The sequence below is a fragment of the Solanum pennellii genome, chromosome 8 (assembly GCF_001406875.1).
Source record: "Solanum pennellii chromosome 8, SPENNV200".
NCBI classification, from domain to species: domain Eukaryota; kingdom Viridiplantae; phylum Streptophyta; class Magnoliopsida; order Solanales; family Solanaceae; genus Solanum; species Solanum pennellii.
The window spans coordinates 61,249,078-61,268,278 of NC_028644.1; the positions used below are offsets into that span (position 1 = coordinate 61,249,078).

At 30.6% G+C, this 19,201-nt stretch overlaps 2 protein-coding genes and 1 non-coding gene across 3 annotated transcripts; 2 read left to right on the forward strand and 1 right to left on the reverse strand.

Moving 5' to 3' along the window:
- The first annotated feature begins 7,206 nt into the window (after positions 1-7,206).
- Positions 7,207-10,085, forward strand: LOC107028232. The gene is made up of 4 exons (XM_015229274.2): positions 7,207-7,337; positions 8,928-8,979; positions 9,416-9,574; positions 9,871-10,085. Exons 1-3 carry the CDS (start codon positions 7,250-7,252, stop codon positions 9,567-9,569), a joined length of 294 nt encoding a protein of 97 aa, XP_015084760.1. The 5' UTR covers positions 7,207-7,249; the 3' UTR covers positions 9,570-9,574; positions 9,871-10,085.
- Positions 10,086-14,750: 4,665 nt separating this feature from the next.
- Positions 14,751-17,607, forward strand: LOC107027373 (subtilisin-like protease SBT1.8). The gene is made up of 2 exons (XM_015228550.2): positions 14,751-15,507; positions 15,911-17,607. Exons 1-2 carry the CDS (start codon positions 14,838-14,840, stop codon positions 17,545-17,547), a joined length of 2,307 nt encoding a protein of 768 aa, XP_015084036.1. The 5' UTR covers positions 14,751-14,837; the 3' UTR covers positions 17,548-17,607.
- A 35-nt stretch (positions 17,608-17,642) lies between these two features.
- LOC114078484 lies at positions 17,643-17,839 on the reverse strand. The gene has a single exon (XR_003580168.1). It is a non-coding gene; the product is annotated as a U2 spliceosomal RNA (small nuclear RNA).
- Between the last annotated feature and the right edge of the window lie 1,362 nt (positions 17,840-19,201).

Consider the following 19,201-nt stretch of genomic DNA (forward strand, 5'->3'; position numbering starts at 1 on the left):
AAAGTTCCTACTTCAGTTCCAAAGAGCTTTGATACCCATTTAATTGTCACAATTTTCCATTACATTTTTAAAAAAAAAAATAATAAACCAATTCTTAGTTTTTTAAAATATAATTTATATTTAAAATAATTAACTAATTTTATGAACCGATAAATATTTCAAAACAAAAGGAAAAATTACGTAGTAAAGTAAATTAGTGTTGTGTTTACTGTACATAATTATAATTTAAAAGAATTATATTTAGACTTTAATAACAATCTGCCTCTGTCAAACTCTCGTTTACCTCCCTCCTCTCATCCCCACCTCTTTCGCTTACCTCTTTCCTCTCTGTCTCGCCTCGTTGTCCCTATTCCTCTCATCCCTTTTCCCTCTCTATGTGTGTCTATATTAGGATTTCACAATATGATATAAAATTTGGTGATAATTAGGAGTCCTTAAAAATTCAATCGTATTGGCAATACCATTGAAGTGTAGGAGCTTGTTCAATTGAGAAAAAAAAAAGCAAAATTCATTGTGCTCCTCATCTTAACATATTATATTGTTACAAATAACATAATGGTTGATACACTTGATACACACTAAATACAAAGAATAAATACACTTGATAATTAGATGTTCATTGATGCAAATTGATATAATTATATTTATTGATACAAATTAATTATATTCGTAATATAATCTGATACAACTAATACAATATGTATTCATTTTCTCTCTTCAAACTCGCCTTTCTCAATTTAATTTTGCTTGTTTCTCCTTTTTTTTCTAACATATAACTATAAATCATAACTAAATAAATTTTAGCTATAGGTCCCTAATTAGCTCGATCTTAATTATGTTAAACATTAGTGTAGGTAAGAAGAATTATTTTATGACCCTAATTAAACCAAAGTTAAAGGCTATAATGTCCAATGCTACTCATCATTTCACTTTTTTGGACTTTCATTAACTTTTAGGTACAATTCACCTTTTGCTTTTGTCCTTTTCCTTTGTGGGCCCAATAAAATAGGCCTTTTATTTCTATATTAGGGACACGTGTCCGAATTTGGACACAAATTTCTATAAGATCCAACGGTTGTAAAGAGAAGATTCTCCCCTCTGACATTCAGAAATCAACGGCTGAGATATTCACCGTACCTTAACTCCGAATAGGGAAACGGGTCTACTTCGGGGGCTCCACTTTGCACGTGTGCTTCCTTGTTTCCTACTCCGTGTTATTCCCATTTTATCCCCATTCATTCTTCTTAATTACAAACTTCTCTTCTTTATTTTATTTTGGGAAAAGACTTAGAATTTTGATTTTTTTAATCAAAAAATTGATGACATGGCCAATTATATTTTGGCCACGTCATTAATTTATTTAATTAAAAAATACAGAATTATGATTAATTAAAAATATTGATGATGTGGTCGAATTATAATTGGCCACGTGTCAAAAATAGTTTTGCAAAGCCATCGTTAAAAAATGAATGAACCTTTCTTTAACGGTAATGACATAAATGAGCCAAACTTTTAACTGATGGTATAAATGAGCCTTTTCTGAAAGTTTGATGGCATAATTTGAGCCTTTTCCCTTTTATTTTTCAAAAATTCTTTACGCCTGATCACGTATTCACATTGAAATCCGATTAACCCAATTTTGTATTAGATAGGGACTCATTGCGGGTAGCTCTCCTTATCATGATTTTTTTCATATTCAAAAAACTTGTATTCGAGATCTCTAGTTAAAGGAAGAACAACTCATACTTTGATGGTCAGATTAACTAAATGATTATCAATTTGTAAATATGATAAATAATTATAAAATTATTAAAATTGCGATTCATCGACTCGATTATCGATTCAGTTAAGATTAACATTTTTTTTCTAATGAAAATCACTGAAAAACAAATTGACAAACCGAATAAGCCATGCAGACGAATTAATAATTATATTGCAATTTTACGTAAATTACATCTTATTGAATAACTAAGAGTTTGAAATAGTGAAAATTTAAATATATTAAACATTTAAACTAAACCGTAAGTGAAAGATTTTATATGAGGATAATTGTAATTTATTGTTTAACCCCTTCAAAAAAAATTCAACTATAAAGAACCGATAACTCGATAAAAGATAATCCTAAGATGTTATTGAAATTGTTATAAGACTGACAACACACTATCTACAGATTAATAATATTTTTATGAATCGAGTTAGGTTTGATTTTGAACGCCCTTACTTGGTGCAATAACTCGTAAAGACGACATCCATTCAGATTTTAATTTAAAATCAATTAACAAAATTTTAATATATAAATTTAAGTATTAAAATAGATTCACAATTTAATAGTTTTGAGATTTTTAGCAAATTTGACGTGAAATTGTATACTACATATCAAAAATATTGGGACGTTCATCGGGGGCTTATCTTTTTTACTTTTTATTTTTTTATTTAGCATTTTGTATCCGTATAAAAGCTCTAACTGAAGTCTATGCATATGATAGAAATCATTTAAGGATAGTGCTCCTTATATAATTTTTTTCATATTCATAATTAATCAAATTCGATATTTCTGATTAAAAAGTTTGCCACCTTATATTACGTACGTATAAGGAAATCATTTATACAAATGATCAAGTTGGATGAATTAATCCTTCTATCTCATCGGTAAAGTGAAACTATATACTATATGTTTGTTTGTGAAAAAGAATATGCATTTATAAAGATCAAACTAAATTGTGGTCCACTGGTTGTTTAAATTATTTTCTATGCTCCCTATGCCACAACAAAAAAATATTCATGAGATCATTTCATGTGTAGAAATAATTTCTTACTATGTCAATTATTACAAATATATAAATTATAATGATGAATGATCAATTTGCCACTTTTTCATTTGATGCATCATCGGTTTGGTCTTAGTTTCTTATGTTAATACTTCAATTTCTATATTGTAAATATCACTATATGCAAAGTAAAAATAGAATTAATCCTCATATTTCTCTAATATTACAATTAGAAAATATTAGCTTTTGTCGATGAGATCGAGATATTATTATTAGTAGGAGCTCGCTTTCATAGTGGACTTTAATTTGAACCTTTGCTTTTCGTTTGAGTTTCCAATTACGAATATCACGATTTGTCTTTCAACAACCTTCATCTTTAGATGAGAACAATTGATATATGTGAATGTAATTTATCACCCTTTTTTCTTATTTAGAAATTTGAACTCATACGCAAAGTAAAAATAGAATAGATCCTCATATTTCTCAAATATTTCAATTAGAAAATGTTAGCTTTTGTCGATTAGATCGAGGTATTACCATTAGTAAGGACTCGCTTCAATAGTGGACATTAATTTGAACCTTTGCTTTCCTTTAAGTTTCCAATTTCGAATATCACGATTTGCTTTTCAATAACCTTCATTTTTAGATGAGAATAATCGATATATGTGAATGTAATTTATCACCTTTTTTTCTTATTTAGAAATTGGAACTCATAATTTTAATATTGAAATTAGAGATGTTTACTGTCTGATTAATCCCTCTTGTTAAATATATATTGATGTTCTTTGTGGAGACATAAATGAAGCAAGAAATCAAACCATGAGTTGAAGCCTAGATTTAATAGTACGATTTGTGTACTATATGTTATAATTTAAGGAAAAATGAGGACTACTTGCATCATTATGTTTGGTCCAAAATGATGAGATTTTCCACATACTCCATTTCTCTTGATGTAAGAATTTCATCATTAGAATTAATAATTACAACTAATACTTTTAGGTAAGAGTTAGAAATTTATTAAATATATAAACTTTTTGAATAACTTGATTGTTTTAAAAATAAAAATAAAAATAAAACCCTGAATATTATACAACATTTTGTTGCCTAAGTTGAAAACAGTTGTAATTAATTACTTAAAAATCATCACTCAAAATTATTTTTACTTGAAAAGCATAACACTAAGGGGTAGTTTGATCGAAGACTAAGTGATGATATAATTAATTATTTAAATATAATATTATTAATCATTTGATATATCATATTAAAAATACTATGCAACCTCTATTGTATTTATTAGAAAAAATGTTTTGAGAGATTTTAGGAATATTTTTTTCATTTTCGTATTTCGAATCACAACTTATTTCAAATACTATTAATTCACCTTTTAACAAAAATAAATTACGTCAATATAATTACTTATCGTAGGACTAGTGAACAAACAAAGAATAATTTTTTTTTAAAATTTCGACCCTAAATATTGAGATTAACCATATTCTATATTTACTTTTCTCATCTTGTACTTAAAAAAATAAAAAAATATATGTTACAAAAATTTTAAAGAACAGTAATGGTTTCTTTCACATTTGTGAAGATCCCAATGCAATAATATTTAACTTGATCAAATTAATATAGTCAAATCATCCTCTAAAGGAAAAATAAAAAATAAAAAATTTTAAAAATAAAAATTATTAACTCTAAAAAAATGAAGGGCACGAGGGGTCAGTAGCATATCCAAGGTAATTTGGATTTTTTGTATCAGAAAAGTAATAAGATGACTCAAATGTCCCTTTTATGCCCGACAAAAATAATATTAATTTAATGAAATATATAAGTAAGTACTATTATAATATAAGATTTAACATGAAAAAATTAATATAAAGTTTCTGTCAAAATCCCAGTATTTTATTGAGTCGTGGTTTATCACACCCAACGAAAAATTCTATGTCAGTAAAAAATGGAAAAGAAAAAAACAAATTCTTGTTTTTATTCATTGGCTAGAACACCCCATTGTTGAAAACTACAAGAGAAAAAAACAACAATATAATTAATTTTCTGCTTCTTATTTAATATCCCAAATTTAAGACAGTTGAAAATGATTGCTTGTATATATCATAAATAAGTCTGTCTTCTCATAATTAAAGTTATTTTCCTATTTTTCTTTAGGCTAAACAATAAGAAAGATGATACTTTTTTAAAAAAAAAAATCATTTACTGCTTACATACTATGTAATGTTATAGTGGGGTAAAGATTTGGGCTTGTTAATATGGGCTGAACATCGACCAACTCAGTTTAATCGTTGATTTTAAAACAACTTTCACATATAACAAATATAAAAAAATCATACTTGTATGCTATAATTATAGTTTGCATAATTGCGCTTCATAACAAACATACATATGTATATTTCGCTATACATATACAAAAGAAAGCAGTTGTATATAATCTACATATACAAAAGATCAATTATATAATTTATGTTTGTATAAAGCGAGAAAGAGAGAAAGACAAAAGAGAACTGGGTAGGGGAATATTTGTATTATATAATTATAAGTGTATAAGACGAAGATATATGCATTTGCATGTGTATGTGCAATTTTCTCTCGCTTTATACAAACAGATGCACAATTTATACATTTATGTTTGTATAAGCGAGAGGCGAAGGAGAGACTGTCGAGCGATACCTGGGAGAGTGGGAGAGGGGAACGAAAATATATGTATATAAATAATTTTCTCTCGCTTTATACAAACACAAACACATTTTATACATTTGCGTTTGTATAAAAGCGAGAGAGGCGAGGAAAAGAACGAGAGTGGTGAGCGAGATTGACCTAGAGAGGCGAAATAGCAAAAGTTTGTTATGAAGTACAATCAAATCAAACTATGTTTATAGCATTAATTTGAATTGATAGTTTACTACTATATACAAATTTCCCATGATTTTTAATAATGGGATGATTTTTTGAAGTCCATTAAAATAAGTGTGATTCAAAGACCATTTAACCAGGCAACTTTTGGTTGGAATACATTGTATACAAAGTGCGATTTGCATGTATTTGAAATATATTGTGTTTTTCGCTCGTCTCTCTGCTCTTTCGTTTGTCTTTCTCCCTTTCTCGTCCTCTCCTTCTCTAATTCTGTATTTTACAAATGTATTCGTGTTTCACATTTCATATATTTGTGTATCAAATATTAAAACAAATGTGTTTGTGTTTCACATTTCATATATTTATATATCTAATATTAATTTTCTACGAGTGTATCCAATATATTATGAAAGCATGTAACAATATATGCATAAGCTTGTATCACTAAGTGTGTATTTTGTGTATTGAATGTCAATTTTAAAAGCATGTATATGTTTATACATGCATAAGCTTGTATCAATTTCTTCGAATATATATGATTATCCAATATCCATTTCACAATTATCAATGTACATGTATCCAATAACAATTTCATCTAGTATTCAATATCGATTGATGTGCCCAATGTATAAATTCATGTATCTTGTATCAGATATATACTCAGACATTCAACAAATAAGATGTTTTAATTATACACCTATATATTAAGTGTATCAATGCGTCTATACAACTAAAAAAAATTTAAATATTAAGGTTTTATGGTAATCCATTCACTTCATGAAGATTTGATTCATACATTGGTCATAATTCTTTGTTTTTGTTGAATACTATACTGTATATATTCTTAAAGGGGGTGGCTAGTCCAATTAATCCTTAATTCTCAAGCCCAAGCCCAAGCGTAAGCCCAAGTAGTAGATTGTCTATTTTGTATTCTTAGATGGATATTCAACTACTAAATCGGTTTAGGATAAATTTGGGCAGGGTAATAAGAAGAAATCATTTAACATTTTATCTTGAATGATATTATTTAAAATTATATCCAAGACCAAGGTTGTATATGAGCAACTCGTGAATTACTTGTGAACTTTTTATGATTATATTCTGGACTTAAATTAGATTAACTTAACCTTTATTGATATTATTATTTTTATTGTCAAGGGAGCACGAGTGATTCAATCTAAAATATGTTCTTAAATTCATACTCTAACTCTTTTACCCCTTATCCTCCAAATAACGAGTAAAGTCTTAAATATTTATGCGAACGAAAAACGTTTAATTTTAACTTGAAAGCAAAAATGATGATTCATAATCTAAACTAATAATACTTCACTTCATTTTCATTGTTGCAAAACTAGACATTATGTTCCATTATTTTCTAATATTCCTTTTTAGAAACTAATCATATCTTATTTGTTAAAAAATAGTTCAACATACTGTTGCTCCATAATATTAATTACGTTAATTTGGTACAACTCAAGGGCAAATTTGGACAAATTTTTTTCTTATTTGAACGATACAATATTCGAAAATGCCTAAATGAGTTGCCTATAAGAACAGGAGAAAAAGCGCGCTCAAATTCATTCACGCTTAACACACACTCTCTGCTCAAGCAGAAAATGGAACTTTCCGGAACCGCCGGTGCCGCCGACGATCAACTTGCTCGGACTTCCGAAATCGAATCTCAGCTTTCCACCGTCGTTTACGGTATCCTCCATTTCTATATTGAGTTCTAGTTCAATTGTATGCATTTAATCTTGAAGATCTGTAACCAAATGAAATTTTAGCTGGATAATTTGTATTTTGTTTTCTTCTTCGGAGTTTTAGTCAAATTGCGATGTTGTTGTTTACTATTTTCTCTGGTAATCCTTTTCCGCTTTTGCATAAGCTTTCATTTGCTGTTTTCTTCTGTCTCAGCGTCATATGTGTGTTTTTTCTCATAAAGTTTTGAATTTCATTTCCGTGAATTGGAGATGGAAATAGTTCGAACAATAAACTTTCAGTTTTTTTTCAAATTAAATATATTATAATTTCTTCACTTATAATCTTGTCTCTGTTGATTTTCCGTGTTTAGTTGCTAATGATTGAATTTCGCTTGACGTCTCGATTATTTTCCTAATTTTGTTTTGCTCTGAATTAGAGAGATTTTTACAAGTTGTTTGATTAATTGTTAGTAACAATATAGAAAGAACTTGGTATATTTGATTTATTAGAAAATAGTTTTGTATTATCTGTCTAAAGAATAAGGCTTCTATACAGCAAAAGAACTGAGAAAATATTAGCCACTGTCTCAATTGATCTTCAGAACATTTATGAATTGTTACTTGCATGCTATGAGGATAAAATGCTGAGGAATTTGGTTTGAATTGAGATAAAATGAACAATTAACTGATCTAAACTACTGTTTCACATGGTCTTGGTATGCTGCACTTAGCAAAGTTTTAGATCATCTCATCTGTTACATCTAATTTTGGAAGTGCACACCATCCTAAGTTGGCATCTAAAAGCCTTTCTCCTCATTCCATAAATTGCATGCGTCAGGTGATAAAAAGATAGTGGTTAAATTTTTGTATTGAAGATCCTGCATCAAACAATGGAGATGAATTATCACTCAAAAATTCAGTAGACTTATGTCTACACAATACATACTTCACGGAACTAAAAATGAAATAAAGTGCAAATACTACGTTAGTTTCCTCTTAGATTTAAAATGGAAACTGGTTGCGGAAAATCCAGGAAGAATGTAGTTTATGAGTTGCATAGCTAGATACTAGTGAAGTTTATATTGATCAATATGTAGTTTTATGGTCTTAATCCGATTTACTGACCTATAATGAGAAGGAATGTGGTCTCAAATCCTACTTGTGACTAAGTGCACTGGACGTTCTCCTTACCTCATAACTAACTGAGGATATCCCTAATTCAAATCCATAATTTATTGCTGGATAACTTTTTAGTGGATGCTCTGAAATGGCATGTTAATGGGAATAGTGGAACATTAGGTTAAAAGAAATAAGCTTCACTGAGTCCCAGCAGTTATTATTGATGGTTCATGCTTGGACTCATTGAGAGGGAACTTGATATTTTCAGTCACCTGCAGGTTCTTAAGGTGATACTATTTGAGAACCATTTCCCATTGGTCTGGTTATGTTGAACTGGGTCATTTGTTTTCAGTTACTAGAAAATTTGCTAATGTGTTGATCAGTGTTGTCATCAATTGTTTTAGGAAATGTTAATATACCTTGTGGAATTGAAACATCATGAGGAATTTATTTGTTCCACAAAATGAATATGCAGAGCTCTCACAACAAGTGCAAGGGGCAATGGAGAACATGCTGAAGATGATAAAGTGAGCTGATTAACACTGACTGAAGGAAGTATAGTTTTATCTATATAGCAACATGAAAAAATGAGCAAATACTTGCATTAGCTTTGAGAACTTGGACTTGTATTGTTAATATTCGTCTATTCTATCCTCCATTTTTTAATGTGCTTGACTAAATCTCAAGATTACTATTTTATAAATATCAAATGTGTCATTTATTTTCAAGCAACCAGGATTTTGCGTAGTTCTCTTCTGAAGCTATTGGTTTTCATATTTCGTTCTTTCATAATAGTCTTTCTTGCATTTTTATTTTAACTGCTGCTTATTCTTTCTTGCAACTTAAGTTAGAGTTGAAGACTATTACCATTCATTTCATTGCATCTATGGACAATTCTCTCTCTCTCTCTCTCTCTGTGCTTGTTTCTGTCCTAAGCTTTGACATTTATATCACTTTCTACAGCGAAGTTGATCACAGCTCTACTGAAGTAACAGAAGACATGGAGAAGTGCAAGGAATCTGCTCTCGAGAGGAGTAAAACTCTAGAGGAACAGAAGGAACATTTTCAAAGAGCTGCTTATGCTATTTTGAACATGCTGAATAACCAGGGAGGATAAAATTTGTAAGTTTATAAATGATCCCTTAATCTCTGTTTTCCACAGTGGTGATTGTGATTTCAGCTTAGGCATAACTTGTGATGTTTATCTCATAAAAATATTCTATCAGTTTGATTTCTCATGCATAATTTATCATGTCATCTGTGACAGACATGCCGTAAATTGTACATTACTTCACTTCCATATGTTTTAGGGGACAGTCTGCTCATGAATTATGTTTAGATGCCTACTAGTGTTAGACTGTTAGATTACATTTGGAAGCCTTTTCAATGCATTTTCATAGTTCTTATTCTTTGTGTAGGTACAGAGGACATGCCTGACATTCGACCCCATCACTACTCGAAACAATTAAAAGTTGTAGAGAATCCACAAGTCAAATAGCTTTGTAGCATTTTGGGAAATACAGTTGAGTTGCTTGAATTTGAAAGGTAATAATCAATGTATGATCTCCACGAATCATGTGCCTTTCAACGTTGAGTTGACTATACTAAAAGTTGGGTTTTGTGTCCTCATGAAGCAAAGCTTTAAACTCAAGATTCTTTCTCTTGGTTCATACTAAGACGTGAATTTGTTGATTGTTGCTTAGGTGAAGATAGTGCCCGTAAAATGAGCCCATATTTTGATGACGCATCTGTTGGGTTTTATTTGCCCTAAATTTCTTACCATAAATAGGTTTTCCTTTTAGGAAAAGGTTTTGGATTGACTAATCCTTTTCAGGTAGGAAAAGGTTTAGGACTCTATAAATAGAGGCATGTTCCTTCTAACTTAATCAGCATTCACAATGTAGTCTTAAGGGCTTTGAGAGTTTTGGTTAGGGGGAGAATTTATGGGTCACAAGCTTGATACGTTATCACTTGTGTGAACCTCCCATGTATTCTGAGTGAATTGGTTGAGGTTGTTTCTCTCTATATTTTGTACTCTCATATTTATAGTGGATTGCTCATCTCCTTTGTGGACGTAGGTCGATTGACCGAACCACGTTAAATCTTTGTGTCTTTGGTATATTTCTCGTTGTCTTCTTACTCGTGGTCTTTCGAGGTTTGCTTTGCTAGCTTCCGCGTTACACCTGCTTATTTCCGATCCTAACAGCATCCAATCCGTCCATATTTAATAGGTTGGGTGAGTGATTTTTTACCTGGTAAAATATGGGTTGATACCCATATTCAGTCCATAAAAATATGGGTAAAATATAGGAAAAGTATGGAGTAATTAAATGGGTTAAGCTTCTAACTTTTATGGGAACTTTCACATAAATCCACTCAAAAATAGCCTAATTACTTTCCATAGCTATAGTTTGATAATTATATATCGTAGCTACATGTTATAGGGAGAAATGAGGTGAGCGAAACTGGGAGAGAGAGTAAAAAGTGGGAGGGAGGTGAAATGTATATGTATATCGGTTAGCTAATTGTATATTATACATATGTATTTGTATATATGAAAAGCGAGATTGACAGAGGGAGGAGAGAGGCGAGCGAGAGTGGGAGAGAGAGGGTAGAGAAGTGAATTGTATATGCATATCGGTTAGCTAATTGTATATTATACATATGCATTTTGGCAAGCGGGTTGGGAGAGGGAGGAGAGAGGCGAGTGAGAAAGGGCAGATTGGGAGAGAGGTAAATTGTATTTGTATATCTATTAGATCATTGTATAATTATGTTCTTCTATAGAACTATTATTTTTCACTAAATGTGAAGTCTTTGGCTCTTCAAAAAAAATATATTTTATATGTACATGACTTTTTTCACTTATAATTATATCTTTTTATTTGTTTAATTTTATATTGGATAATAAATACATAGTGTAAAATAAGTAAATCATATATTAGTATTGACATTACTTAAAGTGCAGTAAACATGTGTTAGTCCTAAAATGCAATATTCATTTATTTGAAATTAAAAATAGTTTCCCTTGTTATTACATAATTTCATTTTATATTGAAAAGTTCTATGATTTTATTTTTTACATTTGTGATACAATAAAACTATATGAACCATTTTTAACATTTTTCATCTAAAAAAAAGATCAAAATATTTTCTTCATGTTTGAGTTCTTAAGTAGAGTACTATTTACACATAATTTTTTTTTATATTGATTCATTTTCAACCCGCCCAATTAGGTCGAAGATCACTAGCTTCATCACTAGCAAATTTTAGTTGAATCATTCTCATTATTTTTGGTTCAACATTTTAGCAATATGTTCATAGTTATGAACATGTTACCCGTCTTGGCCGGAAATTATAGAACATCTTGCATTGACTAATAAACCACAAAATATACATGATTTTATAAGACAAATGTCTAGTCGATGAACTGAAGATAGATATATAAATGCTAGTGAATAATTATGTTGTAGTCGACCTTTCAGAGTTTTTGAGATAAATAAGGATTTAATGTTAGATTATTTTTTTTCACAAGGAGAAGACCTGATATACTTTCACCTTTGCTTTTTAGAGTTGATATATGTGTTGGTGTGTAAATCACTCATATGTACCCTTAATATTGTACAAGTGACTCTTATATACTCTCCTCTAATGAAAGTGAAAAAAATAATTTAAATTTAATTTTTTTAAAAAAAAATATATAATCCATACGTGGTATTTTTATCCTCCCCACATTTTTTTTTGACTTTTTTTATTTCAACAACTAATTCAAATTTATTTATGTTTTACTAATTTTTTTTGTAAAATTTATCATAGATGTCAATTTTTTTTTAATAAATACAAAACTTAATTATAGTATAGCCTCAAAAATAATTTTAAATTATGATATAGCCACAGAAAATAACTTAATTTTTTTTACACTAAAAAATGAGAGAAAACTCAAATAATGATAATTAAAGATGTCAAAAAATAATTTATGTATGAAAAAGATTAAAATATACTTTGAATTTTGCTAGACGGATCATATATACTCCTACATGACTCTTTTGTAATTAAAAATAAAAATAAAAATTAAAATTTAAAATTAGTTTTTTCACTTTCTTTGAATAATGGATATATATGAGCTCCTTTTATAACAATAGGGGACGTGGACAGGTCATTTGCATAACAATAAAAATATACTATACTATTTTCCTAATAAAAAATATATGAGCTCTAAATAATAAAATTAAAAAATATATATGACCTTTTCACAATTATGGCCAACTTGTGACCAATATTTTTTTTCCATTTAGTATTACCCCAAAAAAAATAAATGTGAAGAACATATATGAACTCATAAAAGTTTAACTTAGTGGTCCAACACTCCAATTAGTGCTTACACCATTTCCAAAGGAACCAGTAACTGCCAAATCTATTTTGGTTTTGACCAAACAAACTAATGAAAAGAAATATATTTAGCTCTTTTCTCTCTTTCACACATAGCACCACTACTGTTTTTATCTTTTTTTAATTTATATCAAAGTCTGATTAAATTTAAATTTACGTTGAAAAATTTTATATTAAAAAATAAAATGCTTTCTTACAAAAGTGACTTCGTATCTAAAGGGAATCAAACTCGAGACTTTTGATTAAAAATAAAGAAGTACTTACCATTCCATCACAACGCTGATTAGTACTACTACTTTTTCTTCCTTCTTTCTGCTATTTTCTTTGTTTACTCAAAAAGGGAAGCTGTAGTAATAATCTTGTTACAACTGCCTCTGCGTTATGCCAATTTAATGATTTGTGAATTGTTATTTATATTTCTTATTAATGTGAGCTCTAATTAGTTAATTGTAATAATTTTTATTGTATTTTTGAAAGAAAAATCTAAGAAAGTATTTAAGCGTTAATATGTGAAAATGAATTTTTAATATGATATATCATATATACTATCCACTCAAACAACAATGACTATAAAAATTATAAGAATCATAGTTCAAATATAAAAATGACTACAAATGACACAAGTATTTAAAGTAAAAGAAAGTTTTCATTAATAGAATAATAGTTGGTATGTCTTATTAAACGATTTGTATAGTTTAATATTTTCAAAAAATATCAATTCTTTCTTTTAATCAAATGCATTAATAATTTTTTATTTTTGTTTAAAATATCGTAAGAATAACTTCATAAAAATATTTTATTTGTAATTTTAATTTGTCGTTTAATAATTATATTTTGATATATTTAAGTATAGACAAACTTCATAAGATGCGCAAGTATAAATTTTTCTTAGTTCTGAAGTGCAATTATTTTATTTTAATATATAAATAGTGTATTTACAATTGAGTTGTATTATAAAAATGTATAAAGTATTAATTATTTATATACAAAGAATATGAAATTTATTTTTTTGTGATTTTAAAAAAGTGTTTTACATCAGTGAAGCTTAACAAACCATAAACTATTTTTTTATATGATTATTTTATTTTTGTCATTCTAAAGATAAAAAGTTTAACCAAATGGAGTGGTTACAATACAATAATTTATTTTCACTACTTTTAATTTTATTTTATACAGAGACAATGAAAGAGAACTTTATTTTATTTATAAGAAGAAGTAAATTGATAAAGAAAAAAATATTCATTCCGTTTCAAAAAGTGATTCTATTTTATTTTTAGTTTGTTTCAGAAAAAAATAATTATTTTCTTTTTTTAATAATATTTTAAACGTAACTTTTCATGTGTCATATTTAAAAACATAAGATTGAAAATTATTTTGATACATTTGATATAAATTTAATTTAAAACCACAAAACAAAAAAAATCTTTTTTTTCTAAATTTTGTTTCAAGTCAAAGTAGATCATCCTTTTTTAAAGAGAGAGAGAGTAGAAATATAATAAATTTAAAAAAGGAAGAAAAACCATTAAATACTTTAATAGCTGCTACCCAGAGAATTTATGTAGTTAAAATAATAAATGCATCCCAAATTTGTTGTTTAGAGAGTGCTTAACTTTGCTTTGGAAAAAAAAAAAGGTAGTTTTCTGGCAATTTATCCTCTATCAATATTCTCTCAATTCAATAATAATTGTCTAATTTAAAAATTAAAAAAAATAAAATAAAATTTAATCAAATTACTATACAAAATTCACTTAAATATTAAAAAATAAACATAATTAACATAATACAATAAATTAACTAAATAAATGTTATCAAATATTTTAAAATAATATTTAGTGAACAAGTAAAGACAGACGAATAGCGTAGAGTATATAAACTCGTGCTTACATGGGAATCTGTAACTGCCAAATCTTATTAGCTCTTTTCTCTCTTTTCACACACAGAGCACCGCTACTACTTCTTCTTCTTCCTTCTTTCTTTGTTTACTCAAAAAGAAAAAATGGAAGCTGTAGTAATAATCTTATTATTCAGTATGAACATACTTCTTTTTCTTCAGTCATCAACATCAGCAATTCCCATTTCCACCAAAAAAACCTACATTGTTCACATGAAACATCACCTCAAACCTCCATCATTCTCCACTCACCATCAATGGTACAAAACCCATCTCCAATCTCTCACTTCTTCAACCCAAAACTCTCTTCTCTACACTTATACCACCGCTTATCATGGATTCGCTGCAAGTTTGGATTCTCATGAAGTTGAATTACTCCGTAAATCTGATTACGTGGTTAATATCTACCAAGACACTTTTTACACCCCGCAGACAACGCGCACGCCTGAATTTCTCGGTCTGGATAAAATCGATTTTGGGGCTGGACGTACTTCACCGGAATTCAACATGGCTGCTCAGGATGTTATAATTGGGGTACTTGATAGTGGAGTTTGGCCGGAATCGGAAAGTTTTAGTGATTTGGGTATGTCGAATGTGCCGTCGAGATGGAGAGGGAAGTGTCAATCGGCGCCGGATTTTGATCCGAAAGTGCATTGTAATAGGAAACTTATAGGTGCTCTGTATTTTTCCGAAGGTTGTCAGGGCTGCTCCCAGGAGATTCAATCGCCCCGGGACTATAACGGCCATGGCACACATACTGCGAGCACAGCGGCAGGTACATGCGGATTCAGAATTTAAACTTGACGGGTTTGATTAGATTAGTGATATTTATTGAAAATTTACTAGTCATTTTATCGTTCAAATTTTGAGATTTAAACTAATCATGGATTAATTTTAGGATGAACCTATTCCATGTTGTAGATAATAGTTTAGGAATAACTTGTTTTCCAACCAAACAAGCTTTGAGTTTTTTCGAAAACCATATAAAAAAAATATTAGACACAAAAAATTGAGTTCATCTTTTTTTTCTGGTTTTAACTAATGTTTCAAAGTTTAATGTGACTGGAAATTTCAAGGGAGCTAACACAAATTGGGAGGGAGGGAGTAATTTTTTCACATGTATATCTAAGTTTTGCGTAAAAAAATAGTGGATTCAGCTGAACTCGTATTATATGCAGGATCAATTGTGGCAAATGCTAGTCTTTTTGGCTACGCCAAAGGGACTGCTAGAGGGATGGCGCCACAAGCTCGCATAGCGAGTTATAAAGTGTGCTGGAATGAACAGTGTGCAGGGTCAGATATTCTTGCTGCATTCGACCATGCTATTATGGATGGTGTAGATGTGTTGTCTGTGTCATTGTCTAATAATGAGAAGACTTATTATACTGACCCAATTGCTCTTGGTGCTTTCGCTGCTATGGAGAAAGGGATTGTTGTGTCGTGTTCAGCTGGGAATGATGGTCCTGTGGCATCAACAGTTGTGAACACGGCTCCATGGGTCATTACTGTTGGTGCTGCAACTCTTGATAGAGATTTTCCAGCTACTGTCACACTGGGTAATGGACAAAAACTTCAAGGTGTGTCGTTGTATAGTGGAAAGGTAGAAATGGGAAATAAGATGTTAAGCTTAGTTTACCAACAAGGGGGAAACTCCTCTAGCAATTTGTGCTTTCGTGGTTCGCTTGATCCAAACATTGTTGGTGGAAAAGTAGTGTTATGTGATAGGGGGGGAAATGCTAGAGTTGAGAAGGGACTAGCAGTGAAAGAAGCTAATGGGGTAGGAATGATATTAGCCAATACACCTGAGACTGGGGAGGAGTTACTCGCGGATAGCCACATATTACCTGCAGTGGCTGTTGGAAGGAAGGTAGGGGATGTAATAAGAGAATATGTGAAAACAGAAAACAATCTAACGGTTGTTTTCAGCTTTGGCGGAACAGTGGTAAAAGTGAAACCATCTCCTGTTGTGATTACATTTAGCTCAAGAGGGCCAAATGCAATTGTTCCAGAGATATTAAAGCCTGATGTTATTGGCCCTGGAGTGAACATCTTAGCAGCTTGGCCTCGAAATATTGGACCAACTTCACTTGATATCGATAGACGAAGGACCTCATTCAACATTGTTTCTGGCACTTCCATGTCTTGCCCTCATGTTTCAGGAGTTGCTGCATTGGTAAAAGCTGTACATCCAGAATGGAGTCCAAGCGCGATCAAATCAGCAATCATGACTACCGCATACACTCAAGATAACACCAACTCCTCATTTCATGATTCTGCACTATACGGTACATTTTCTAATCCATTCGCTCATGGCTCAGGCCATGTAAATCCCCAGAAAGCATTCTCCCCTGGACTCGTATACGATATCAGGATTCAGGATCATATCAAGTTCTTGTGCTCCTTGAACTACACCATAGATCAAATTCAATCTATTGTTAGAAGACTAAATTTCACTTGTGCAAAAAAGTTTGCTGATGCTGGGCAAATCAACTATCCTTCCTTCTCTGTCTTGTTTGAGATTAACTCAAAGCGAGTTGTTCGTTACACTCGAGAAGTGACCAATGTTGGAGCTGCAAGTTCAGTGTATGAAGTAGCCATCGATGCTCCTCCATCCGTTACGGTAACAGTGAAGCCAACAAAGCTTGTATTCAAGAAAGTAGGAGAGAAGCTTCATTACACAGTGACATTTGTGTCCAAGAAAGATGTTAAACCAGGAAATGCATTTGGTTGGATTTCATGGAAAAATGCTAAACATGAAGTGAAAAGTCCAGTTGCATATTCCTGGTTGACACCTCAATTAGATTTGGAAACATGAAGGAATGTATCTATAAATGACTATATCTTATAGCTAATGAAATGATGGTGTTCGATTATACACATAAAATGTAAAAAACCATTGTTTTAGAATTGGTGGGGTGCACCAGGCCCGTGCAGTAGTGCAACGCATGGGCGACGCACAAGAGCCCAGGTAGCAAGCTACCTTAATGGACTCTTCCCCTTAAAAAATTGAGTTAATATTCGTGTGGATCGATGATCCACATATCAGATATTAAACTGATAAGAACAGATACTACACTTGATCTTAGCCAAAAGGCCGAGAAAGGTATGCTTATTTCAGCGTAAATGAGTGGATTTTGTCACAAAACACTTCGCTCAAGTCCTGTTTGGATACCGATGTGGGAAAATCGAACATATGAACATCTAACTTGGACAAAAAATTATGAGATGCACTTGCATGAATAATGAAAATTAAAAATAAATAAAATAATATTTCCTTTCATCTTGACTTCTTTAAGCATTTGATGCTTAATTTTAAAACTTATCAATACGCATATTTGAGGATTTTCCCCTTCAAACTATATATACAAGTGATCATTTTATCGCAAAGCAGCCAAATCCTTCTGTTGGGAGTCATCTGCCATGAGAATTAGGCTTTCATCTTTTGCCAAACTTTTTTTTCTGCATTCACTAAATCTAATTAGATATCCTAACAGTAAAAATTCTATATAGGATCTGATATCATATCATGTTGGAGAATAAAGAGAGAAGAAACAATGTCTAAGAAGAAAAAAGAAGAATTGCGGAGAACTCTCACGTTTTATTTTTAAAGCAAATACTTAAATAGGAATTAAGACTCAACCACCTAAGAGAACCACAACATTATCTATTAAGCTAAATATTAGCAACTAACAAAAGATATGATTTGACTCAAGTAGGACTCCTAACAAACGTGTTACTCTGCCAACTAAATAGGAACCTCTAATTACGTTTGAATCAATATTAAACATTCCCCCTTGATTCAAAATTACAAGATCCAAGCTTTGTGAGGTCCATCCCCATGTACCAAACTTTGAATAACTTTGTGTCAATTTCAAAGTTTGGTAGAGTTGGTAATCTATAAAGAAGAAAAACTTGTTTTGTGCCAATTTCAAAGTTTGGTAGAGTTGGTAAGCTATGAAGAAGAAAAAAATTGTTTTTCTTCTATAGCACATTTGGAGGGTAGTGTATTTGTTCTCTATAAAAGGGAGGACAATTCTTCATTCTAAGCACACCAAAAAAGAATTACAAAAGGAGAGAAAGAAGAGTGAGGCATCACAGAGGAAAATAATCTGTGAGGAAAAATAGAGAGTGTGAGCGATATTGTAGTGAGGTGGAAAAATCAAAAGAGTGTTATTTCTTTTGAATGTGTAGTGGTCTTTGGAGTTTTACTCAGACACACAAGTGTAAAATCCTTACTATAGTGATATTCGTTGCTCCTCTCGGGTCGTGGTTTTTCCCTTATTTAGGAGGGTTTCCACGTAAAATCTTGGTGTCATTATTTCTCTTTTATTCTCGTTGATTAACCGTATTGTTGTGTTCCGCATTTGTTGCCTTTATTACCGCAAATATTATTTCTGTTACGGATTTATTCCCAACAATTGGTATCAGAGCACAGGTTCTGCTCATTTACAGAAATATTTTTTGCAGCT

What these genes read in the sequence shown, in the direction of transcription:
- LOC107028232 (XM_015229274.2), top strand. Translation starts at nt 7,250, where the DNA reads ATGGAACTTTCCGGAACCGCCGGTGCCGCCGACGATCAACTTGCTCGG. An exon ending in GCTTTCCACCGTCGTTTACG is followed by an intron (nt 7,338 to 8,927) that starts GTATCCTCCATT and finishes ATGAATATGCAG; the next exon opens with AGCTCTCACAACAAGTGCAA. An exon ending in AACATGCTGAAGATGATAAA is followed by an intron (nt 8,980 to 9,415) that starts GTGAGCTGATTA and finishes CACTTTCTACAG; the next exon opens with CGAAGTTGATCACAGCTCTA.
- LOC107027373 (XM_015228550.2), top strand. Translation starts at nt 14,838, where the DNA reads ATGGAAGCTGTAGTAATAATCTTATTATTCAGTATGAACATACTTCTT. An exon ending in TACTGCGAGCACAGCGGCAG is followed by an intron (nt 15,508 to 15,910) that starts GTACATGCGGAT and finishes TATTATATGCAG; the next exon opens with GATCAATTGTGGCAAATGCT.